We start from the raw sequence: 25,893 nt of genomic DNA on the forward strand, positions 1-25,893 counted from the left end.
ATTAAATATGTTATATTAGGTGAAAGGGTCAGACAGCTAGAAATGTTCATATTTGATGCAGTGGCACAATGATTTCTGATGGTTTTTAACAGTTTAGTAATTTTGTATTTGATACGAATGGTGGTATCAGTCCATCATATCCTATCTAAGCGCGTCATTCGCCGAGATAGGTATGTTTAGTTAACCGGCAATTTGCACCCTGTGCGCCTGCGGTATCTGAGCTGGTGAAGTTGATAGCCAAAAGATAACCTTTGAGTATATAAATAAAAATGTATGGTATAAACTGCTTGAATCAACAATTATATAACAGGACATTAATTAGACTGAATTTATCTTTCTCAAATTTAGAATCAGATAGCATAAGGAATATTAGAAATATTGTTACATCGCCTTGTGCAATCTCCGAGCACGGAAACAAGGATAAAAGTGCTAGTCAAACCGCAAGCTCAACGAGACAAATTCAAATACCATTGTTGTCACTAATGTTTAGTGATTCAATCGAAATTATCCCATTTATTTCATCCCATTTCCCATTTTGCATTCAGAATCGAGAAGAATTTTCTTCCTATAATTTAAATTTTAGAATAGCTAGTATAATTATCTAATCTTGTTTATTTAACTTTTTTAACATACATCAGAGAATAAATAATTAGGCTAGCAAAGGCCACCTAATTCTTTATGTTAAAATGTATCTGAATAGGTCAGGCATTATGATCAAAATTAAATTCCGCGTGATTACTTGAAGATCGTATTTTAACTCGTCAAATTACTATTATGCTGCATTTCTCTTCTTCGTCCCATGTTAGACTTTCAAAGTCTCTTCTAGCTATTTTTTGTATATTGGTGTTTATTGTCATAAATAACACTATTTATGTATTGTAACATATTGAAGCGCCCTTTAATTAAAACAACTCAAAAATTGTAGCAGTATATACATATTTATATATCAAAATTCTTCACTAACAATCAAAAACTAAACCTAAGCCCTGACTAGGTATCATAACGTTAGACATTCCGCCGTTTCCGGCATAACATTTTCTTAGTGCAGTCATTTTGCTGATAAAAAGATCCCTGCTCGAATGCGTGTAAAGTCCATACTGTTGTCCATTAACATTTTCTGGGTAGTACATTCGATACGATCCTTCGTTTCTCTGGGTTATGTATACGTTTTGATTCATTTGCTTGATTTTTGGATTGATTCCAGATTGTTTGCAGGAACCTTTTGGCTCGATATCCACAAATGTTATATCTTTTATTGCATCAAGCAAATTTCCGCTGAAATTACAATCAGTAACTGGAATCACAAAATCTCAGTATGGTATAATATGGTCGATAGTGGTCGTGCACTTCGGACTTCCATTTTTAAATAGCTAGTGAGCATTTATTAATATTTTTGCTTGTATTCAAAGATAAATAGATTTCGAAATAAAATAGGATTTGAAAACGTATGTTACCTGCATTTCACCTCTATGCAAGCAGCAGACATGTTTCTATCTCCCCAACTTATATCTTCTCGGAATCCGTACAATTTTCCAACCATATTTAGTCTCTGCCCAACTAAACTTTTTGCCAAAATCCTGGTTCGGTCACCTCTTATGCCAATCTGCAGTTTTATTAAATATTTTAACGAAACCAGACAATGAATATATACTACTGTTCTTATAAATGCATACCACGGATTCATAGTCTTACATTAATCTTTAATTTACCGCTAAAAAGCTATCTGACGTCAATACGTTACATACATACATAGAATAAGTTTTCTCACAGTGAGCTGTTATTCGCTCGAAAGTTGTCTTTTATTTTAAGAAATGAATTCGTGAACCCAAAGGATTTCCATGGTACTTGAATGTTGAAATCCCTTTTATTACTATTTAAAATATACTTTATGATTCAATGCCGCACATTGATCAACAACTATCTTACTCGATCATCTAAAGGTATTAAAGACTTTCAAAGTATAAGTTGTACTGAGTATAAATATGAAGAAATCAATCACCTTAATGTAGCAAGTTGTGAAATCAAAAGGTTTCGACCACCAGTTGAAGGGTGTATTATACCAAGTACCGAGAAGATTAGTCTCTTCTACTGGAGCTGTGTTGAATTCTTTTACGTATCTTGACTGTCTGAAAACACAAATTCAATTAGAAGAAAGTATATCATTGCCAAATTAGTTTGAAAAATGATGCAACGAAGCATTGTTTTGAATAACAATATTAACATTCGAAGTAAAAAGAAAATATTTATGTATTGTCCCCTACTTGAAGATAAAATCATAAATCTATATATATATATTAGTTACATATAAAAGCGGTGATGATCTTCTCTGATAGATGCTAGTTGGCATTCCTCTTTCGTTTCGTATATAGGACCTCTCAAATTTTCCTTTGTTGAATCAACATCGAAATTAATAGAATTGTCTTCGGAATTGACATATACTCTAAAAGTTAGCACAGAAAAAAAGCGTGATTTATAAACAGCATGTCGGCACTACTGTAGTTATCGAGTGCCACCATCAAACACAAATATAGTTTACCCTTTGTAAACATTTGTACAAAAAAATGTTACAAAAATCTAATCGGTGTAAAATTTACTCAATAGTTAAATTTCAAATGATTTGATTACTGACAGCAAATAATAACTACTTATAAGATCGATGTCATACTTTAGGTGGTACAATAAAATAAATAGTATATTTGCAGAAAAAAATTGTTATTCTGTCAAGTATGAAATACGCAAAATGAGTTTAACAGAAACACATATCATACCCCTGAATGTTCTTCAGCTCCTCGGGATTTAACGTAGTGTTTCCGTTGATATAAACTGAGAATAGGCAACAAAAATGTATGTTATATTGAGAAAAAAACAGCGTATAATAAGTTAAAATTAATTCAATGTGGCTTCTTTTATGAACAAAAACACAAATTAAACAAATTTGGAACGTTAGAAAAATCAACGTTTGCAGAAGGTTCCAATATTTATCACGTGCGCAATTTTTTCTTATAAAGTTGTAATTTTCGATGAGTACTAAAAATTTATTTATTCACCTTTAAATTTTGCTGTAAATAGATCTTCATCGCACGGCAAAGGGAGACAAACTCCTTGAGATCGTGTCGTAATATCTTCTACAGATGTATACCAAGTATTATTTGCTTTGTAAATTCCCTTTGCAATCAAATCATCTATTTGTTCAGCAATTCTGAAGTCATTAGTTTTGTATCCTCGAACTGAACGAAGAAATATATGTCTGTTGTTTATGAATTCCAATAATTAAACTTGAAAACTCCGTTGAACATGTTATCTTTACCTTTGACATAGCATAACTTCCTTGCAGCTCGTGCTATTGCCAGATAATTATGAGATTCTGTGAAGTCATATTCACAGACGAGATCCTTTCCATTTCTGCTTTTCTTCTGATAATTAAGATATTTAGCAAATAAGTGAATAAACCAATTCGAAAGCTATCAAACAGCAACTCCGATATATTTTTTAATTCTCTTAATTAAAATCGGTTTTTGTTTTGAAAAAACAGGATCAAATAAGCCTTTTGACTTGATATTTTATTAAGTAATTTTTTTGCCGACGGATTGTCAGCGTCATACCATGCTGCAATGTAGCTTCATCCCAAACCTCAAATCTTTGATGTTCTTAATTTTTTTTTTTCAAAAAATTTATTTTGTATTAATTATCATGATAGGGATAAAGTTACAACCTTCAGCTTTTCTCTCTGATCCCATTGTTGAAAAAAGGAGCTCCATTCCCATAAACTCAAATCTTCATCTCTATCTTTACGATTTGATATATGATTGACTGATGGATATATCACCGCCTAAATTCGAGTATTCTTATTAGTAAATAATTCTATTAGAGACCTTTAAATGAGAGTGTGAAATTCCACAAATGAATGAGTTATCTCTATTGTTTTGAACTACAGTTCATGACAGAGGATTTTAAAACGTACTTTATAACACAGCTATTTTACACAATCGGTCTATCAATGGTAAAGATACTAACAATGAGTCTAGCTCTCCTAAAATTTAGTCAAATTCGAAAAGTGCGAGCATACTTTTATGTTTTATTGGACACGAAATGGGCATAAGTATCGTTTTCTTTTTATTAATATTATATTGTTTTTGATCAAGTTGTTAGTAATATTCCTGTTGCGACCGTATTAAAAATCGCTTTTCCCATTAACTACTAAACCAATCACTTCCGAATTTTCAATGGTTAAACATTACATTTTTCGCTAGAAGACTGTTTTATTTATTTCAAAAATTTTTGTCGCCCCGATGAGATTTGTTTTTTATGTGAGATGACGTATTCAAATAAAAAAACGGCGCTTATTGGGGCGGTTCCGGCTTCGCGTTAGCGATTTCGCGTTCGGGCGTAGTCGTGAACACTGCGGTATGGTAGCGGTAGGCTACTATGACAAACTGCATTCCCATAGTACTTCGTGTCCATATATTTGAGCATCGCCCTCTTGTTTGTTTATATATAAAGTAATAAACACTGCGGCAAGTGAGCAAATTGGTTTTACTTAAACATAATAGAATATTATCCTTGAAATAGCGGCTCACTGTAATTTTACCTTCAAATGCATCAACGCTTCATCTCTCTGTCCTCTGAACATGCAATACAAAATATCATAGAACAACATCAATTCTCCTCTGCGTGAATAAAACGTTCCTGGTGTTGTTTCAATTTCATATCCCCTCTCGTTGACATATTTTGCATTATAAGTGACCTATAGAGAAAAACAATTAGTTGAGTCTAAAGGTTACATTTATTTTTAGTTGTTTACAAATTGTTGCTTTGCAATAAGCAAGTACAAGTAATTGGAATCATTTTGTTTTTTCATATGGGATTTATTAATAATGTTCGCCTAAACCAGTGGTTCCCAACCTTTTTTTATATCGCGGCACACTATTGAGCTCTTTAAATATTCGCAGCACACTCATCACAAAACATGAACATTTTCTACTCAAAAGGCCATTTTGCTATAAAATAATATAAAACAAAGAAGATCTATCTGATAAGCGAATTTCATTCATGTAAATACAACATACCCTGTATTTAGTAACAGTTATATATAGAATAATAATGGCGGATGTCAGTGGGACTGTTGTGCCTGGTGCTTCTTTACTACTGCTGCAATTTGTGAACGAATGTGCGAAAGACATACTCTTAATTCTTCTTCCGTGTTTTTAAGTCGTTCTAGTTTTTATTCCTAATATTGTTTAGGTAAGAAAATCCAAGCTAAAAGATGTAAGAAGTTGAACTAGTAACCTGGGAATCAGAGTATCAGAGACATAGTTAATTTAATCCATAGAATGTAAATAAACAGTTGCAGAGGAGGTTCACGGCGCCACCCGAGGTGAAAAAGCGTTGCCTAAACCACTTGCCTAAACTGATAAATGTGTTTATAATATAAAAAAAAATATTATGGTATACTTCACAATATTTTCAATATATTTATTTTTATTTTTTTTATTTCTCTCACCTTACCCTCATATGGTTGACCGGACAGTTTGTAGAACGACACGGGATTGACTGACATTGATGCTTTTTCTAAGTTTATTGTCCACTCGTTCATGGAATTATTTTCCGTTAGTTCTTCTGATATCATTGGTATTTGAATATCTATGAATATGGATCCGCCATTCTTTTTAAATTTCAATATCTGTTAATATAGTTTTGATAAATATCTAACACATAGAATGAACGTTTTATTTCAACGGTGATACCGTAGGAGAAAATTAAGCGTTAGCAAACCTTTTTTCAAGGTTGTGAAACACTTTTGATAAACCAGTTTTCAAAGTCGGTTATTAGATAAAATTTACCTTTTTAATAAATTTACCTTCATTGTTGTTAAGAATAATTTTTGGTTGTCTTCAAATCTAAGTAAGAACTCTTGTAGTCCGGCTTCAAAATATATCGTAAATGTGCCATCTACATTTGTAGTTGTGAGAAATTCACCATCATGATATATTAAACCGTGTGAAAATGGGACATAGTTTCCTTTATCACTGATTCCGTAAGCTCTAAAACAAAATACAGCAATGCTTTCATTTTATTAATATATTTTAATGTGTTATTTTCATTCATATCCAGTTTTTCGTCAAATTGGAGTGCAAAATTGCAAACGTATGCTTGTTCTACGATTTTGCAGCATTATTCTTCCAAATATAAATCAAATTATTTCGAGAAAGTATATCACTATATACGGATTATAAAAAACTCATTTGTAAAAATGTAAATTGCAGTTCTTTCAACTAAACGTTTCTCTCATTCCACGTTTACCTTCCATGGAACGATGTTCTCGAATTAATGCACTGTTGACATTGACACCGGGCAACCTTCTGAACAGTTATCGTATAGTCGTTGTAGAATGCATCTGTAGTATAGAGGAATGAAGTATGAATTTCTGTATAATCATTAGCAATCGTATTTTGTGCGCCGAATCTATGATTTCGTGGAAGTTCAGGTTTCAGGTATCTCGAGAGTTGCAGTCAGGTTCGAGCCTGAGTTACATTTACCTTTCATCATTAACCAGTCATCAAACTGTTCTGCTACTGCTACTACAATAAAAGCTATTGGCCAAGAAGTGGATCTACACATCGTTTTTTCCTGTAATTTTTATTGAGAAAAATCTTCTTCCAAAACTAGCAGGCTGATCGATTTCAAATGTTCAGTACTTGTATTGCTATTGGTTATCTGCCGATATTTAGAGAAAACTGGTGCTCTCAGGCCTTACCGATGCTCTAACGAGAAACATGTACGCCGTACACTCGATCACTGGCGATTCATTTCCATCCAAGCAGTCCCATTATGTATTAAATTATATCGAAGTTTTGGCATATTCACCTTTACACTCAAGAATTTCATTATCTTCCAAAGCAATCCCACAGCAGGTATTTTGTCTTGAAGAACACTCTGTATACGAACATGTCCCGGCATTATATTGTACAGTGCGGTTGTATTTGTCGAAGCAATACGGAACTTCAATTAAATGAGGTCTTAATTCACATTTTCCAGATTTTCCTTTAATATAATATAAAATAAGATATAGATTAGAATTTTGTTGGGGTTAGATATATTGTGGAAATTACTCAACGTCATAATTTCCCTCTGACATATACAATACCTCCATATCATACTTTTAAGTGTCGACGATAGAGTCCAAAATGACAACTCCCATGCTTTCTTATTTGAAAATTTGACATTGCAGTTGTTCGTTTAAACTAGTAACTTTTAAAACTTCGGATCTATATTCTAAAATGACCTGGGATTAGTAATTATAGTTCGATCTGCAAAGGCATAAAAACCTGGGGTTTTTGAATCTAGTGCTGATCAACAAAATTCAACTGAATCAGCTAAAAATTACCTTGACAATAATATGATCCGATTGGGTCTTGGACGCACGTTTGGTCCTCATCACAAGGAATATCTGCACATCTTATACCTCCTGCTTCGCAAATACATTGGTTCTCACAGTTTTTCGTCCAAAAAAGTTCAAGATTCTGAAAAATAAAAAATAAATTGAAGTAATATCATTTTCAATTTTTTCTATATTATACCTAAAATGGTATAAAAAATTTTTTATACTTTATAAATCATCCCATTTCTTTCGCATCCACAACCTTCAACTCGACATCCTGAAAAGTAAAATCAGTAAGAATGTTACCAGTAATATTTAATTAAACTAAAATTCAAAATAACTTTTATAATTTGCAGTTACAAATGAATGTACTTCTAATGTACTCAATTCTCTTGTTTGTGAGTAAAATATAATTTGATTTAGAGTATTTTGGAAATAGTTCATCAGTGAAACGTTTGAAAAAGATTTATTCGACAATAACCGAACAGTTTTCACTTTTTTTCAATTTGGATAACATATTCGTTCAAATCTTTAAGCGTAATGTTGCCTGAACAATAATTGAATCCATCTCCATTGAATCCTTCTCTGCAAAAACAAATGTAGCTCCCAGGAGTATTGACACAAATAGCATCTGCGTGACAAGGTTGTGATGCACATTCGTCGATATCTACAATATAATGAATGTACTTCTGTTAATATTTTTTTCATTTTTTCAAAATTGTTGTTTGATTCTTCTTGATATTATTTCGCTTTTCCTTTCAACTACTGAGACAATTGCTTTGAAATTTTCAGTGGTTAAATATTGTTGTTGTGGTGGCCTATTTGGGTGTGTGACGTCATCAAAATTGAAATTTGCGCACCGTGTGGCGGTTCCACGATATCATTCCAGCGATCATTTGGTCAGCAAATTCGTTTTTTTATCGACGAGGAAGACTAGCGGTACCGTGAAAGACTTGATACTACTGCGTTTTTGCAATCTTGTCTGCTTATTTAAGCAATGCTCTCATGTTCTAAATCTAAGACATTGATCAGTACTGTCAAACTGCAAATTACTAAATCTAAACTATTTTTGTTTCTTCGTTTCTTCATAATCACAGATCACACTGAATTGCCAACTAAGAGTTTTAATCCAATTGAGTGTTCTGAATAAACAATTACCGTTACACACTGGATTCCTTTTTAACCATTTTCCATTATTCCTGCAAGTGTTGACAAAATCTCCCTCCAATTCATATCCATTTTTACAACTGAAAAATATGATTTCTCCTGCCTCAGCTGATGTGCCTTCCGCCCAAAATTCAACTTCTCCGTTTTCAATACTTAGTGGAATAGGACAAGGAACAGAAACTACAAAATAGTAATTAATTTATTAATATTTTATTTAAGACATGGACAAAACACTTATATTGTAGTTGGGAAAACTGATTTAGTTTTCCAGGCCTTTTGGAATAGTAAAGTTATTATTTATAAGTCATGTCAGGTACTGATTATTTCATCCTACTGAAAATAAATTTCAAAAAATTAGAATGGGAACTGATTATGAGCGACAATATATATATAAGTGACATCAGGTCAGCAACAAGAAAACAAATTTGCAAGATGTGTGAAGTGTTAACTGGAAGTGAATTGCGTACATACATGAACAATTTTCACGTCCATCTCCTTTGTATCCTAATTTGCAGACGCAATGAAAAGTTCCGGGACTGTTGATGCAATCTGCGTCAGGATGACAGTCATGAACAGTCCTCAAGCAGTCTCGAATCTTAGTGTAGTTTGTAGTGCCTTCCATATCGCATATTGTTGTACGACATTCGTCAATATCTGAAGATATTTTTGTATTAATGGGTATAATACGTTTTTATCGCAATGACAGCTGTGGTCATGATTTGAATGTGTAATATTTTCACCCAAGTTATAACGTCTACAATAGCACAATAAAAATCTGCATCAATAAGAAGACTTGGAATGAAGAATGGATAACTAAACTGTGCATGTCTCAAGACAAGATGTTATTAAATAGAATTATTTTTATAAATCAGGCGTGTGCAGCATTTTTGTCTGAGGGTCTTATAACCAACTTCAGACACCTAGCTTGGCCGCACAAAATATTCAGTTTTTTCATATACACAACGATTTGAAAAATGCCCACAATAAGAAGGCAATAGTCTTACGGTAATAAAGGGCAAAACGGCCACACCAAATGGCTTGGCGGGCCGAATTGTGGCCCTCAAGCTGCCTGTTGCACACCCCTGCTATAAATCATCTTTCAATTATATCAAATATGCCCGAACTTCAGGGCCTGGTACAATGCTTAAAAAGTGATTTTGATTTGGTATACAGAATAACCCTTGAGATAATTTTTCTTGAATTCCAAAATAATCAAAATGATTGTTATGGTTTAAAGATGGGTGTGGTTGAGTGGAATTCCATGAGAATATCTTTATGAGATCAAACGCATACCACGTTCAGCAAGTGAGATCGCATACAATATTGCCACCTAAATATGCATACCCAAGCATGCCGGAGGCTCGAATGACCATTTTCCACTTTCTAAGCATTCTGATGTCATTACTCGCATGACTGGTGATCCATATCCAGAACTGCAAATGTATTCAATCGTGTCTCCAATCTTCCAATCGTCCTGGTTTCTCGGTATGTGGAACCCCGCATCAATGGAAGGAGGTTCATCGCACAATTTTTCTGAAAATCATTATTCTAATTGCATTCACTCGAATTTTGACATGCCCATGTCATTAAGTCAAATATTACAGGTTCTACTGCAGGGGTGGGTTTTGGATAAGGGACCAAAATTTTGCCCACCTAGACTGGCGGCCATGTAAGTGTGACGTGAAAGGTTACATTTTATGAAGAATATTTACAGTGTTACAAAAGCAAAAATGGAAAACAATAAGCCTCGTGTCAAAGCTAAATTTGGACCTCTAGAAGTATGCGCACCAAGATGGCGCACAACTTGAAAATGGTATGTGTGTGTACCGGTTAAGATTCAGGTTGTACGACATCTTGGTGCGCATACTTCTGGAGAACCCTAAATTTAATCACAATCTCAACAAATTCTTTAAGCTATTTTTTAAATAAAACTTCATAATTAGGTTTTACTTTGGTTGTGGCAGCATCAGGCGGGCCAGATTGAATTGCCCATGTCAGTTCTACTGTCATACCTTCACAATAGGGCTCAGGTCCTGCCCAACTACCATTTTTTAAACAAGTACGGAACGGTATCGTTGTCAGTTGAAAACCTTTATCACATTGATATTCCACAATATCATCTTCCACAAATCCGTCGCTCATGGAAATCACCAAACCATTTTTTGGAGCATTCGGTGTTGGACATCTTTCTGCATGCATATATTAAAAGTATTTTATGTCACATAGGTATTAAGTAGTGCTTATTTTCAGTTCATCAGTATGGCGTGTGTGTCGTCAAATAATGCGTTCATCATTGATATTGAAGTCTGTTACAGAATCAATTTAAAAGAAACCAATTTCTCTCGAATTCAAAAGCTGTCAACGATTAAAGATACTAGAAAATTCGAATACGAGATAGCTCGTTCTTAAATTGTTTGACAATGCTATGTTAGACCAATAAGCTAAGATGTGAATTCTGAACACTACTTGTATGTAATATTAAATTCTTGAGTTGCATGAGACAAAATCTTTACTCACCTCGACATGTTGGGTCTTCACCATCCCATTGTCCGCTTTCTAAACACGTTCTAATTTTGTCTCCTTTTAGGTCGACATTATTATAACAACTATATGCAATCGCTTCACCTACCAAATATGCCGGTCTTTCTGGCGTAAATCTGCCATTTCGGATAAAATCTGGTTGGGCACAGACAACTGGAAAAACGGAATGGAAACAAATTTGGTTGTTAATAATTTTCGATATTTATACTTGACTCAAAGTAATCGAAAATTCAATCTAACTATCGTTTTGTTAAAGAATTTTAAAGGGTGTGTCAAAATCGACGTTTCCCACTTGTGCCACACTTGTCCCAAGTTTTTTTCTAACGTATACCACACTGGGCCCAGTTGTATGAATTCATATGAATACACTGACCTTCTGCCAACGTAATATTTCTATCCTAACCCAGAACATATCTTACCTCAACTCGTTCTCTACAATCTAACCTAACTCATCATAGTCGGATAAATAAGTGTGGGACAATTGGGAATAGTATGGCCAAGTGTGATATGGGGTACATCCGAGTGTGTGACACGATTTCTTTAAGATACCGAAATAATACCTTTTTCTTTGCATGTCGGTTCTTTATTCGCCCAAGTTCCGTTGCTTTCGCAGACTCTCCAGGGAAATCCATTCAATTCGTAACCCATTGTGCAAAAGTATAAAATTCTGTCGCCTACTCGATAACTTTCTTTTTCCGGGTAGATTCTTGTGTTTTCCATTACATTCGGTGTCGGGCATATGACATCTGATTTTAAAAAGAAAAGAAATTTATTCATCACGAGTTGTTTCTTCACCTGAAATTCTTTAACTGAATGTATTTTTAAATATATGAATCATTGAAGAAATTACGTGCAGGGAAATACGAAAATATGGTTCAGGTTAGAGGTAACTCAAAATAACACAAATTTACTTAATAATATGAGTTTAAAGTGAAAAAATCCTAACGCACATCAAAAATAGCGTGAAAGGTTTACTGAAAATTGAATAGGGAGGCGCTCTACACCAAAATTAATTTTATTAACAATATCTATGTGGATTTTCTAATATTTGAAAAAAAAATCCTATCATCAGTTTAATTTTATTCACAATAACATTTTTAGGAGGCACAACAACAAGTTGGCCGACTACTTTTTTAATACTTAAAACAAACATATTTGTGATTACCTATGCATTCCGCGCCATCACCAACTAAGCCTTCCTTGCAGGTACAATAATAAGATCCGACGGTATTAGTACAATCAGCATCTTTATGGCAAGTATTTTCTCCTGTGCATTCATTCACATCTTATACAAACAAAAACAAAAATGGTCCCAAGATAATGTATCACTTCATTAAATGCGTGATGTAATTGGTTAAATGCAGCACATTGATAATATATTACATACAATATACTCAATTGGAATTCTCCCCAGCTGTGGTCAAGGATATGATATGACAAAATGGAAACATTTTAATTACCGAGTTGTCTATCAACATTTGCTTTGTAAGATAATTATGACTTTGTCTGTGGTAAAGGGGAGTACAACGATAATTGAATATGATTTGCATGTCCAATTCTATTATTGTAACAGTTATTTTTTGTTAGAAGCTGTTGGCCACTAATTTTTATTTTAAATATGCTTCCTTTTCTTATGAAGTTAAGTTAAATGTAAATATCCCGTTTGGGAGCAAAAATCAAATTAAACGTCTCCTATACAATTCTAAAATACCTTCACAAATGTCATCTTGCATTAAAAAGCCTGGTAAACAATAACAAGATATATCGTCTAGTCCGTTGCATTTGCATTCAACATTTGTGTCAGAATTGACTATAATATCGCCTGTGTTTGAAAATAGAAAAGATATGAAAAAATATCGAATCAAACAGACGTCGCTTTTGCAATTGCCATGAAAATAACAAAAACTATAGTGTTGTAACAATCAATGATGTTCCCAAAGTCGCATACATATTGATTGCACGGAATCTTGATCGAGCGAGCTTACTTAAGTAAATATTTTTTAAATTCAGAACCCTGAATTTGTAAGTTCAGTTTATTTTTTACCTGTAGTGGCGCAATAAAATTCTCCGTAAAGAGCTTTCATAGTTTATTTGCTATATAGCTTTTCACTTAGCACTAAGAAATCGTTGATTTAAACTCACACAGATAATTATGTTATATGCGCTATTCTTTGAATAACGTTTAAACCATTATTGTAAGAAATACCGTTAGAAATATACAATCCGTCTTTGGTGCAACCACATTCCCTTGGAGTCACACATCTTGTTCCCTCAAGCAAATAACCAGCATCACACACACAATCTTCAACTGTTGTGTTACGACAGCTAAATATAAAACAATTTATTAAATGGGGGAGGTCAGTGTAGAAAGAAATTACCTCTCATTCGATGTGAAAATTTCTTACTTGATTGACGCTGATGGATTAAAACAAGTGTCTTGACAAGATGATGAACACCCGTTGTAAGTGCTATGTGAGGGACATTGAAGCTGTGATATTCCTGTCACTGATCTCCAATTACAAAGATCTATTCCTTCCCTTTTGCAAGCATCTACATATTCTTCAAATACCTGGTGTGGCAAAACAATCTCGACAATTTATAACACAAAACGCAAACTATTACCGTATAAATTATGTATACATAAAAGCGAACACAATTTGGCAGGCAAAAAAAAGCTTTTTTGGTGACGTAAGTTTCGTTAGTTGGCTAGTTTTCATGGAGACTTTTCCATATTGGACTAACTTATTTTGAATTAAATGATGAAATTTCAGTTTCAGTTTACCTACTTCAGTTTCAAATGTTTTCCTTTCCTTTTTTGTTAAAATAATGATTAATGTACAATTCAACTTACTTGTGAAAGAACGGATTTATCTCCTTCAGTTACACAGACATCAAATAAACATTTTTCTGTGAACATTTCTGGATCAACATGTTGATGACAAGATGAAAACTGGCCATCAGGATTTAATAAAGCTCCGCAGTAATCAATAGACTTCCTGTCAAAATATGTTAAATTTCAGGCAGAGTTTTAATTATGATTAATCTATTACGAGGCAGCCGATCAAAGTATGCCATCATATTTTCTTCGGTTATGTGGCGCATCGTGGTATGCGTCAGAAATACGCTCGCCACCGCGCCTCTCCTTACTCTAGGCTGGATCGCAAGTTTGAATCTCATGCGGGATAGTTATGCAAGAGTGGATTGCTGGACTCTTAATGGGGCCGTCATAGTGGGGTTCACGTAACCGCTGGTCAGTTACGGCTTCCTCCATCATCAAGTCCATGCTTTCGAAATCAATTAACTGGATAACTAATCCTATACCCGACATAGACTGGTAACCGGACGAGAGGCCGTGGTTCGCCATATGATTAAGCCGTCTTATCGGCTTTTGTCTCCTTGTAATAAATGTGTAAATCCTAAATATTAATATAGCCTAGCAAATAAATCTCACCACATATCTACTCTTTCAGGAGAACAAACATATGATGTTGCGTGATCACTTAAACAACTTCCCAACTGATATCCACCGACAAATTGATCATGTGAACTTGCCATGGATCCTGAAGGTAAGAGTAGGTCGTCCGACGGGTCTCCATTGTAATCTCCGCATAAGCCACGAACCTAATGCACAAAAACATATTATATGATCACAGTACTAATTATTATGGCGCAAGCATACGTTGTTTGTACAATGTCAATTGAAATTAGTTGGTGACTTTTCTAGGTTGGTGGTATTTCTAAGCCTTTGGCGACGGGTTTTCAAGCACTGACGAACATTTCAGCAGTTTCGAAAGCTAATGTCTGGCTGGTTGATTATTCTATTTTCAATTTGAGAAAGAAACACAAACAAGCATATTTAAAACTACTTTAAAAAGCCTCTATATATACATACATACCTGTCCCTTATAGCTTTCGTTGAGCTTGATATACATAACTTGTCCAGTAAATGATACTTCCAGACCATACGGTGTTGAAACAATTGCAGAGCGCCCGGAACGTGATATTGTAAATAATTTTGTTCTTGCCTCCAACACACGATCATTGTTCATCTATACATTTAAGTTTCCATATTCCAATATCGATATGTAAATTCAGGTTACAATTCAGATAGTACATAGATGTAATATTAGCTTTAATGGTAAAATATCACTGGGATTTCTACTAGAGATCGCCATTCATTTACATAACAAAATAAATTTAGTTTTAAAATGAAAATCCATATATATATTTTTATAATGCAAAACTTGTTACGACATTCAGGTTAAAAAAATTAGCTGTTATTCTTTTTCAGCGGAGTATAAGTTTAATTATTACTAACATTCAGTGCTTGTCACACTGATTTGTATCGGAGATTAAAAATTACAATTCTTGTGTTAAAACGCTAAAAGTTATTGTATATTTACCGTGATTGTGCCATTTTTGTACATAACTATGTCCAACGCTTTGTCTTGAAGTTGTACTTGTACAGACTCTAGAAATAGTATCCTTTGGGTTTGATCTCTAGAACCTCCTTTGGCACTGACAAGAAACCAACGTGGGTCATTAGGTGGTAGGGTATATGATGCTGACATGATATATCCACATCGACCATTGAAGTCGTACCAACCACTTCCATCAAAAGTTGTGTAATGGGGTGATCCCCAGGCTCTGCAAACATGTGCCGAATCTAAACATATAGGTTTTATTTGGTAACCATGGTAATGTAGATTTTATGAGCTACTAATTGACTCCTAAGATGTGATCCAATTATCATACTCAAAAAGGAAAAAGTTTGATATTGTTGTAGCATATTTCTGTGGTACTGATCCAATGTTTGAGTATTGATCATTAACTTGTTTAACTATTTTAAAATCAATCCAATTGGAAATCGGAGAAATTTGTGAATTTTAATATTACTGAAAACTTGTATCAGACGAGCCAATTGGCAAAAAAAAACTTCTGTCGTAGTACCCTACATGTCAATCAGAGCGCGTATAGGGCGTTATTATAGAACATATTATGAAAACGTAGAAACAGAAATCATGTAATTCAGGATACCTTCAAAATCTTTCACGCAAGTTTCTTGTCCTAGAATGTTTCTCTTACACGTTTCACTCTCATTGCAAGTATGTAAATTACAAAATGTGACTCCATTAAGACACTCGCATCTTCTTGTACATTGCCAAGATAATTGTGCTTCTCTGTTCTAAATATAAAAGTCCAACGTTAAAACATCACTCGATTGTGAATATTTAATTAAACTTTTAGCACTTATTTAATTCACCTTGTAATACTTTCCTTCAAATTTGCAGCCACAATCCGACAGCGGCACACATTCTAAATCTGATTGCACGTTATCTTTATCGCAAACGCAACCTGTTACAATTGGAAAATATGCAATATTTCACAATTAAGTATTAAAAAATTATTTTTTACTGACGTTTGAATCATCCTTGATTAGCAAATAACAATTTTTGGTGACACTGGAATAGGATGACAAATAAAAAGTATATAAATAACGACTGTAGGTGCAACTGCAGTTATGCTTCACTTTTTAAACATACAATGCTAATATATATGAAGATGTTGTTATTGTTGATTCAAACTTTTAAATATTAGGCTAGTTTACAAGTATCAGATGATATGTATATTTTGCAAGCTTGTTAACTAAAAATGATATATAATACTTAAAATCTGTAAAATATGAAAATTATTTGCCAGAAAAAAATTTAAAATAAAATTATTGGAAGAAACAGAGGTGTAGGTAAGTGAGATGTGAATGACGTTTAGTATAAACTAAACCAGATGCTGGCAGTGCAGTGACGGCCCAATATTTTAATCCATTATAATATCTTGTTACATTTACATCATTTGTGGTTTGTTCGAATAAATATACACAATATCATGTTATGAAAATGTTCCTGAGAGTGTCATTTCATATGTTTATCATATCGTCACGCTAATAACCGAATTGCGTGAGTCAATTTTGGCGATTTTGAGTTTTTTATAAAATAGGTATTTATGTAATGCTGCGCACCTGTCTGTTAACTCAGATTTTATTTTAAGAATTCTGAAACCCATAAAAATGGAGATTTAGTATGACATGCACGTGACATCACAAAGGCAAAATAACCTCGGCGAAGTATTTTAGAGTTTTTGCATCTCAAATTCTAGCTTTGCGCGTATTAATTTGAATTTATACTACAGTATAGGAAGACGTGCACTTGTGATATTCACTGTCCGAGTCCAATTCACCTGGGTTGGCTTTTATATTGGGTGCATTGCTGTTTTATTTCTTAGATTTGATCTTAGTCTTATTTCGGTGGGTGTGCAGAACGTGTTATATTGATGCAATATATATTTTTAAACATGAAAAATAATGTAATTGAAACTGATTAGCTATTTTGGGGATTAGACATTGTAGATACTGAGAATTACATTCGTTTTTGGAATGTTCAGTTTTAGGACTGGTGCGTATAGTACAGTTGTAAAATTGCGTATGTCCCCAAGTCATAGACACATTTTTGCCTAAGTCACAGTGCGCCATTATGACGTCACTTAACTGCGTCATACAAATTAACTTAAATCCGGATACGATCAAAAAAATGAACCATGGCAAATTATTGATATTTATAAAATGATATTTATATTTATGATATTGAATAAAATGATATTTATGATATGAGATGAGATGATATTGAATAAAATGATATTTAGGATATGAGATATTGATATTTATATTCATCCGGAAGCAGAGAACAGTCGAATAAACGGCTTACTCAAATAGCGAACAGCTACTGCTTCTCGTCCGGTTACAAGTCCAAGTTGGGCAAGTGATTACTTCAGTAGTTATTATTCGTTTCAGATGTATGTGATTGATGGTAGCCGTGTGGCCCATCCAGTTCATGTGAACCCCCCTAATACAGCAAGGAGTTCAGTAATCCTCGTGCCCATAATTAACGACCACAAGATTTGAACCCGCACACAACAACCAGAGACGCGATTCGCCAACCGTAATTTTCGTAAGATTTTATTTTATGCGTATTATATCCATATATACCACAGAACTATATGTTTTAATGCTTTTACACCCTGTGAAAGTTTGACAAAATTAGTATTGCTGCAAATGATGTGATTACGTTACAAACAACAAAGTACGTCAGGCACCCAATATCACCTTTAATCTACCTTCAACGCACGTTGTAGAAAAGCAATAATCAGCGGCATCGGGATCTAAGCAGGTGTTTGGGCAACGACTAGTGCAATGCGAGTACGAAGAATGTGATTGACACTTCATTACTGCATGTGAATAACTTATTATTATTATTATTATTATTATTATAAATTATGTTGGTAATTTATGTATTAAAAATAAAATTAAACTCACTTTTATTGAGTGAGCTTCTCCACTCATTTATCTCAATTCCTCTTCTCTGGCAGTTTTCAACATACGCAGCTATTGAGGATTCCGAAGCATCATTTGATCCATTGTGATAACATACGTCATAAAGACAGTTCTGAACAATAGAATGATATGAATGTAATATGTATAATAATCTTCTTACAGGGTATTCAATTAAAAGAAGATTAACACATTTCTCGGTTATCATAACACTGTTTAACGTATTATAAAACAGGCAATCTGTTATTCTATTTATACAATGAAAAATAAGTCAAACAAATCTACGAAAATAAGTTATTGGTAAACCTGATGAAAAGTTTCTGACTCAACAGAATAACAAGCAGCAATCGGACCATCTGAATTTGTGATGACAGAACATTCATCTTCAAATTGCATCAAATTATTTGAATCCAAGCAAGATGATTCAATCATGACATCAACAGAGTTACAACTTGAAATCAAAATAATTGCATTCTTTAGAAAAAAACGGTATAAACAGTAATTTTGGAACATTTTCTGTAAAATTTCGTTGGAATTTTTTCAAAACTAGTCATGAATCAGACTTTCGATGAAGTATGCCATGAATCATTACACATCTTGTTTTGAATACAGATAACAATCGAACTATGCAAAACTGTATTGTTAATTATTCACTTATGTATTCTGTGAATACATTTATTAAATTGATAAAATCTGGTTCATTTGACAAGGTTGTTAAAAGATATCCATCAAATAGGTGTTAACTTTCTAGTTTTCATTCATAAAATGCTGAGACATTGTAAAAAGCCATATCACCTTTTTGCCGGGTTCGTGGTAGGAATGAGATAGTGATTTCCAAACGTGTTTGTTTCAGTTAAAACAACTAATCCACCCTGAACTGCAAAATCATCTTCAGGACTATGGTTGTAATTGCCACACAATCCTTCAAAACGGAATAAACGGTTTTTACTATACAACCTTATCAGACACAACTAGGCGCATTTTTCATTTCAAAACACTACTCGTAAAAAATTATATTATTAGTTCACTTGCTAATAATTTTGCTCATTCTTGGATCGAACCGCTGTGTTTTTGAGAGAATGCCCAATCTTCTCGTATAACCGAATGTGAGATTAGGTTTTCAGGTTTAAGTCACCTGTATTTATTTAAAAAAAAATGTAAATCGACGGACGGTACCATCACGTGGCGCAGTGTAAACATCGTCGGTATTTAAAGTAGCCTAATAGATACTGAATGTAAACGTAAACATATACAAACATGCTTGTGCAAAATACTCTATTATCTATGTATACATAAGACGAAAAAACGTAAGAGAAAAAAAAAAGTATTGTGAGATATATTTTCAGTTCATATACCAATCGCAAATATAATCAATACTATGATAGTAGAACATCTCAACATAACTCATTGGACACGTAGTGGACATAGAGATCGTTTCAATATTATGTTGTTGTTGTTCTTGTTTTTTGACACGTTTTTAAAAAGTCGCTTTTCTCTTTGATTACTGGTCCAATTGCTTTGAAATTTTCAGTAATTGAGAATGAAATTTTTTTCTAGAAGACTATTACTTTTATTGATTTCTAAATTTTGTATGAATTCCATGAAATTCGATATTCTGTGTAATATTTTCATCCATGGGAAGGAACATGGATTTTAGTCCGCGTGATGACTGGCTGTACGTTTTGATTCTGCAAAATTCCTGCTACTGGAAATTTGGATTTTTCTATCGGTACCGGTAGCGTCAAAGGTACCGGTAAGGACTGATTCGCCCTCGTCTACGTGTCTATATATTTGAGTGTTGCTCTCTTGTTTTAAATGCAGCGGCACGTAATTGAGTGGTAACGGAGGTAAATGTGGCTTGTGTGTTTATATGGAAATTGTACAAACAACAAGAACGATTATCACATGTATTCTACACAAATGGTATATACATATGATTATGTATATGCAATTATTATAATCATGACAATAAATTCAAAGTTAAATTGGAGGCACATATCACTATCTATGTCACATGCTATCGAATTATAACAGAATAGATGCCTCAAGAATTTGCATACATTATCGAATAGTTTTCTTGCATTTTTTGAAACCTTGCTATCATGATCAAGGTTAACTTTATCAATCTCGCTGTTGAAGGTAGGAAGGACAGAGTGTTAATTAAAAAGATAAAATCAAAAAAGCAGACACACGATTATTTGATAACGGATGCTTCTAAAACTTGTATGGTTCTCAATTTTTAACAATTAAAGTACGTAGTGTTCATCAAAATATTTTGATACTTGGGTTATAGGATAACAAAATATCACTTGTGCCTGCAGGTATTATAATATTATTTTTACATCAATTTATTCGGTGTGAAATTTCAATTAATCTACCACATCATTGTAGTAAAACAGATAATATCGCTATTCATACAGGCTTGTAATTTGATGTGGCATTCCAACTTTCGGTGGGTTTGTTTAATAAATTTATCTCTTTGTCTCAGATACTGTTTATAATTTCGCCATTTTTATATATGATAAGATGTTTGAATAAAAATATATACCAAATAGACCTTTTGTGTCACCTGATGTATTGTTACTCCAATATCAACAGTTTAGGCTTCATAATTAGGTTTAAAGTATATGTAAAAGAATCTATCTCGTACCTTCTGTGTTACCGGAGTATTTGTCTGGTAGACCTAATGAAACATATCCCTGTCCATCATATGTAACGGTCATATCGAAATTTGTTGAAAGTTCTATAAATCTTCCGCTTGTTCGAATCACAAATTTGTTCTCGACTTCGAAGGGAAGACGTACTACAACTTTGTCCACCTACAATTTTTTTTTGTTTAACAAAAAGTAATGTAAAAAGACTTGATAGTACATATCAAAAGTGTATATATATATATATGTAATAAGATAGATTATCTTTATACTCTGACAGGCGGAGTCACAATACTTTTGCAAGTCGGCATTCATGTTATAAGATCAGCCACATTCATATATTTCCTTTTACAATATATTGTATTCAAATTATGTACTAAAATTGCACACCAGAAGTTTGTTTAACTTCGGTCTTTTCAGAGTTTTCAAAAAATGCACATATAAAATGGGTAGATTCAGGAACTTTATTTAATAGAAACGATTTTCTTTGTTGAAATATTTTTAAATTGTAAAGTGAAAACCTTGATTTCCAATACTCATTGTAAGTAGTGATAGCGTCAAACGTTTTTAATAATGGATGATTCAATGTTTTTCTTGTTTTTACCAAGATTCTTTTTCCATATTGCATTTCAACTTGTTGTCCGAAAATATCAATTGTAACTTTTCGAATCCATGTTTCGCTTTTCAAAATTCTTGAATTTTCAATCTGAAAATTTTAATGTTAGTTTCAATATTGTGCAATGAAGAATATAGGAGAAAGACAAGTTTCTAACAACAAACATATGAAAGTGCAAGTGGTTTACTTACTGATACATAAAATGACTCAATTGAAACATTGCGTGTAGATTTTGCCATGGTGTAGCTACAAGTTCCTCCAAACTTGTAGTTTCTTCCATCAAATGTTGTATAGTGAGGAAATCCAGTAGTAAAGCAGTATTTGATATTATTAGTATCTGAAACATACAAAATAAAATGCATGCTATATTTAGCTTACAATATAGACACGACAGCGTTCGTTAGTTTGAGTAACTATTGAATTGATCGGCATGTTAATTTTCCATACTTCTCTTAAAAATGTCGAATGATTTCGATGCAATGTCCACTTGTGTATTGTATTATGATTTTTTTTCGTATAGGATAATTTTCTGACATTCATGGAATCTACATACGTGTATATACGAAAAGTTTGCTTGAAAACGATTACTTATGCATTTCGAAAAAATATTCACATAAAACTATAATGTTTAATAAAAAGTTGCACCCTTTTCAACACAAGTTGGAACATTGCTGGACCATTCTGAGGAAGAGAGGCAAATAAAATCGGATGATTCCTCAAGTTCATATCCTGAATTACAAGCAAATTGTATTCTATCTCCTTCGGAGAATGTTTGAGTCTCAGTAGAAGTCATATAACCATTTGTCGGTGGTAACGGTCGTTCGCATTCTGTAAAACATACAATAATGAGTATATATTATCAATTTGAATTTTTCCTCCGAGGGGAATAATAGGTAACATCGCAAATTGACTTATGTTAGTTATCTAAGACATATACATATCGAGTTATTGAATAAAGTGTTCTGGCTTACAGTTATGTACAATATACAAAGGACTTTTCAAATGCACTCACTTGAATCACAACAATATCTAATTTTGTAATCATTGCAAACTCTATCATCTTGTTGTTGATTGATACAAGTTGCCCCATAATTTTTCTCAATTTTGATCACATCTTCTCCCAAAGTATAAGGATCCCCGTTTAAAAGTCGAACCTGCGAGGAGTATATAATCACTCAAACAACTTGCGCTCTTCCGTACGCAAGATTGTAAGAAAACTACAAAATAAAGCCTATAGCCACGATTGTAAGCTATGGCGCATTCAGGAACCTAAATCTTTTGCAATCATATTTTCTTTCAAACACTTACGTTGGTTATTTTATTATTCTCCTAGATTTCAAATTTCGAAGAGATTTTTTTAAATCATTCTTGTACTAAATGGGCATCACAAAATTGCATCGTTCCAAATACTTAAACTGTGTTTAGATGTTGACACATGTGTATAAATTGAAGCAACATATTTAATAAACAACAACCTGGTCCGACAAATATAGGCATCACACTGTTGTTGAAAATATAATATCATCGTAATACGTTTACCAAAGGCCGTGTTAAGAAATTCATTCTTATTTATTTGCGATAATCTTTCGGTGTTTCGCTACGGAACAATAGGATGAAAGCGTAAATTAAAAATGTAAATACCTCCATGCCGGACGGTTTGTCACATTCAACGACCCCTTCGGCTCTGTGATTGCTGAATAACTCAAAATCTCCTGCCCCTTTCGGATCATCGTCATTCGCCCACGAACCCCAAGCCCCGGTTTTGCAACTTCCAAATTGTGAGGTGCCTAGAATATCATGCATAAAGTCGAATAATATTTTATTTTTCTATTTACTATTTACGTGTATTACAACTATATCCAAAAGTTTCAAAATCGTATACGTGTCATTTAAGTTTGAATACGTGATGTCATTTGATTAGTTTGTCGGATACAATGAAGAGCTAGCTCACGTGACCATGTATACAATTTCACTGAACTGACATAGTATCAAAAAATGAATTGATGACTTCAATGTTTCTTGACATAACTTAATATTACCTGGGAGGGCACAGCGATATTTAACGAAGATGTAAGAATTTCCATTCAAACATGGATTGCCGAAAACATCTTCGCTAGCTAACAAAGTACAGCGTCGCTTTCCGTGGCAAACTTTCCATATAGTGTTGAAAGATGAGTACGACATACATTCTTGGAATGTTTGAAATTTTAAAATAATATCAGGTTTTGGCTGCAGACACCTGGAAACAGTAATTAACATAAATTAAATTACTTCATAGTTCAAAATAAACACATGTGATTGACTGTATTACAAACGAATTATATATAATATATAAATGAACGATCGGAAAAATGCTAATTATCACCACGAAAAAACATAATTATAGTATTTAAGTTCATTGTTGCTATCTATGTTATAAAGTGGTATTTACGACACTTATATTATAAACGACAATGAGATGTTGTTTGTACTTATTGTAACGGAGTATAAATCAAATTGTATAAAAGTTATATAATATATTTGTTACATACACATTTCTTTCCATTCTTCCATAATAAGCATGGTCAATAGAAAGTAAATGAAAATCTTGGTTGCATTCTAATGTTGCTTTTTGATTGTTGCAAATGTATTCAACTTTAACTTCATTTTCTAGAAAATATATCAAAAATAGGTATCGTGAATGTAATTTACTCATAAGATGTACCTTTATTACAATTCCATACCGTCATAAAAATTGTCATAGCAACCACATAAAACAACCATAAAAAATAAAACGAAAATCAGCACCTTTTCGTTGTTTTAATGCAGTAGCATAGAGTGTTTATAGTGGGTTTAAAATGAATAAATAAATGCCTAATGTTCGACCATATTATTATAAACAAAAACCAGTATAACTTTATATATAAAATTTTAATTTTTAATAATTGGTGATTGAAAATACTCCACAACATAATTCGATCGAAAACATAAGATAATCATCAGATCCAGGTTTACGTTACCAAGCATGTTGGCAACGCTTCTTCCAAGACAATTCGCCCGCAGCTAGTGTTTTCTAGGTATACTGTATATGATCTGGAGATGAGTGGTTTGAAATACCACATTCGTCATGTTCCATATTTATTGTTTTACCAACCTGTAGTTTCTGGGTTATTCCTTTGAGAGGATGTGAGAGCAAATAATAATGTCCAAAGAAAATAAACAACGTAATTCATATTCCACTGTAAATGTATTTTATTAGTTTATCTAGACATGGAAGTTCATATAAAAATCTGCTTTATTGTCAAAATACGTCGTGAAATAGCTCCCAGGCAAAATTTCAATTCAGACTTAGTAATTGTCACATTTATCGGAATAATTCATCTGATAAAACAGAAACAAGTTTCAGTAATATTGGTGTTAAAGCTATTTAACTGATTTCAAGACAATTTGTATATTGTAAGTTCGTTTTAGATTGAATAAACCAACTTAAAAGCAGCTTTTTGGGGTATTTATCCCAATATTCATCTTTTTTGAAAATCTAGATCAATTTTACTCTGTTTTGACTTATTTTTAAGAAATATCAAGAAATTGCAAATATTTTAATCGTAATATAAAGAAATAAATTATTTCTAAATAATATTCAAAACTTCAATTTACTGTTCTCTTTCCTTTGCTATATAAACATTTACTATAAATAGTTACTTAAACAATAAAGTATTCATTAATTCTGTACTGTTGAATTTAAAAGGAATAATCCGTCCCATCATCCTTAACGCGTAATTTGACAAGAACCTTTAGTGATATTTCAGCGTGGTCTTACAAAATAAATAAACGTTTGAAGCCCGGAGGGAATAAAGTAAATGTCGCAGACCTGAAACCTATTTAATTTTTTATTAACATAGGCCCTGAACACAAAGGAATAAGTTATCAAATTCACTTCTCAACAAACTTGTGACAATTTTCCCCATTTACCCCTTGTATAAACGCCATTTCTTCCATTTCGATATTCTTCAATTAATACTGCTTAATATACTGTATTTATGTATACAAAAGCATCATTGATTTGATTAATTCAAATTATTTGTTGAATCCATAACATAGAACCACAAATAGCTGAGAATATTGGAAATATTGAAATAAAGTAGAGCTCAAATGGGTGTAAGATGGACACATATGTGGC

The 25,893-nt window shown here is 33.0% G+C and overlaps 1 protein-coding gene across 2 annotated transcripts; it reads right to left on the bottom strand.

Moving 5' to 3' along the window:
* Nucleotides 1-62: 62 nt before the first annotated feature.
* On the bottom strand, nucleotides 63-25,067 carry LOC120329335 (zonadhesin-like). 2 transcript variants are annotated; one of them, XM_039395933.2, is made up of 44 exons: nucleotides 24,868-25,067; nucleotides 24,266-24,383; nucleotides 23,774-23,973; nucleotides 23,376-23,521; nucleotides 22,747-22,888; nucleotides 22,380-22,562; nucleotides 21,926-22,071; nucleotides 21,723-21,824; nucleotides 21,118-21,286; nucleotides 19,263-19,389; nucleotides 18,774-18,918; nucleotides 18,453-18,582; nucleotides 16,350-16,441; nucleotides 16,124-16,271; nucleotides 15,490-15,752; nucleotides 14,983-15,135; nucleotides 14,538-14,707; nucleotides 13,938-14,082; nucleotides 13,492-13,655; nucleotides 13,293-13,411; nucleotides 12,798-12,908; nucleotides 12,252-12,371; nucleotides 11,647-11,832; nucleotides 11,063-11,239; nucleotides 10,558-10,734; nucleotides 9,890-10,078; nucleotides 9,017-9,199; nucleotides 8,537-8,725; nucleotides 7,926-8,045; nucleotides 7,606-7,655; nucleotides 7,385-7,520; nucleotides 6,865-7,041; nucleotides 6,301-6,394; nucleotides 5,858-6,041; nucleotides 5,501-5,680; nucleotides 4,589-4,744; nucleotides 3,713-3,829; nucleotides 3,308-3,413; nucleotides 3,048-3,227; nucleotides 2,769-2,823; nucleotides 2,303-2,440; nucleotides 2,000-2,126; nucleotides 1,455-1,603; nucleotides 63-1,275 (listed from the first exon to the last, which is right to left on the bottom strand). In XM_039395933.2, exons 1-44 carry the CDS (start codon nucleotides 24,944-24,946, stop codon nucleotides 960-962), a joined length of 6,558 nt encoding a protein of 2,185 aa, XP_039251867.2. In that variant the 5' UTR covers nucleotides 24,947-25,067; the 3' UTR covers nucleotides 63-959. The 2 variants fall into 2 exon arrangements, with proteins under 2 accessions (XP_039251867.2, XP_039251868.2); XM_039395934.2 differs by lacking the exons at nucleotides 63-1,275; nucleotides 1,455-1,603; nucleotides 2,000-2,126; ... (3 more) ...; nucleotides 3,308-3,413; nucleotides 3,713-3,829 and having other exon boundaries at nucleotides 4,602-4,744; nucleotides 5,506-5,680.
* Nucleotides 25,068-25,893: the final 826 nt, after the last annotated feature.

This window comes from Styela clava, chromosome 12 (assembly GCF_964204865.1).
Source record: "Styela clava chromosome 12, kaStyClav1.hap1.2, whole genome shotgun sequence".
In the NCBI taxonomy this organism is placed as follows: Eukaryota; Metazoa; Chordata; class Ascidiacea; order Stolidobranchia; family Styelidae; genus Styela; species Styela clava.

What these genes read in the sequence shown, in the direction of transcription:
- LOC120329335 (XM_039395933.2), bottom strand. Translation starts at nt 24,946, where the DNA reads ATGAATTACGTTGTTTATTTTCTTTGGACATTATTATTTGCTCTCACA. An exon ending in GGAAGAATGGAAAGAAATGT is followed by an intron (nt 23,974 to 24,265) that starts GTATGTAACAAA and finishes TACTGTTTCCAG; the next exon opens with GTGTCTGCAGCCAAAACCTG. An exon ending in ATCAGAGAGAAAAGCTGAAG is followed by an intron (nt 3,414 to 3,712) that starts GTTGTAACTTTA and finishes CTTAATTATCAG; the next exon opens with AAGAAAAGCAGAAATGGAAA.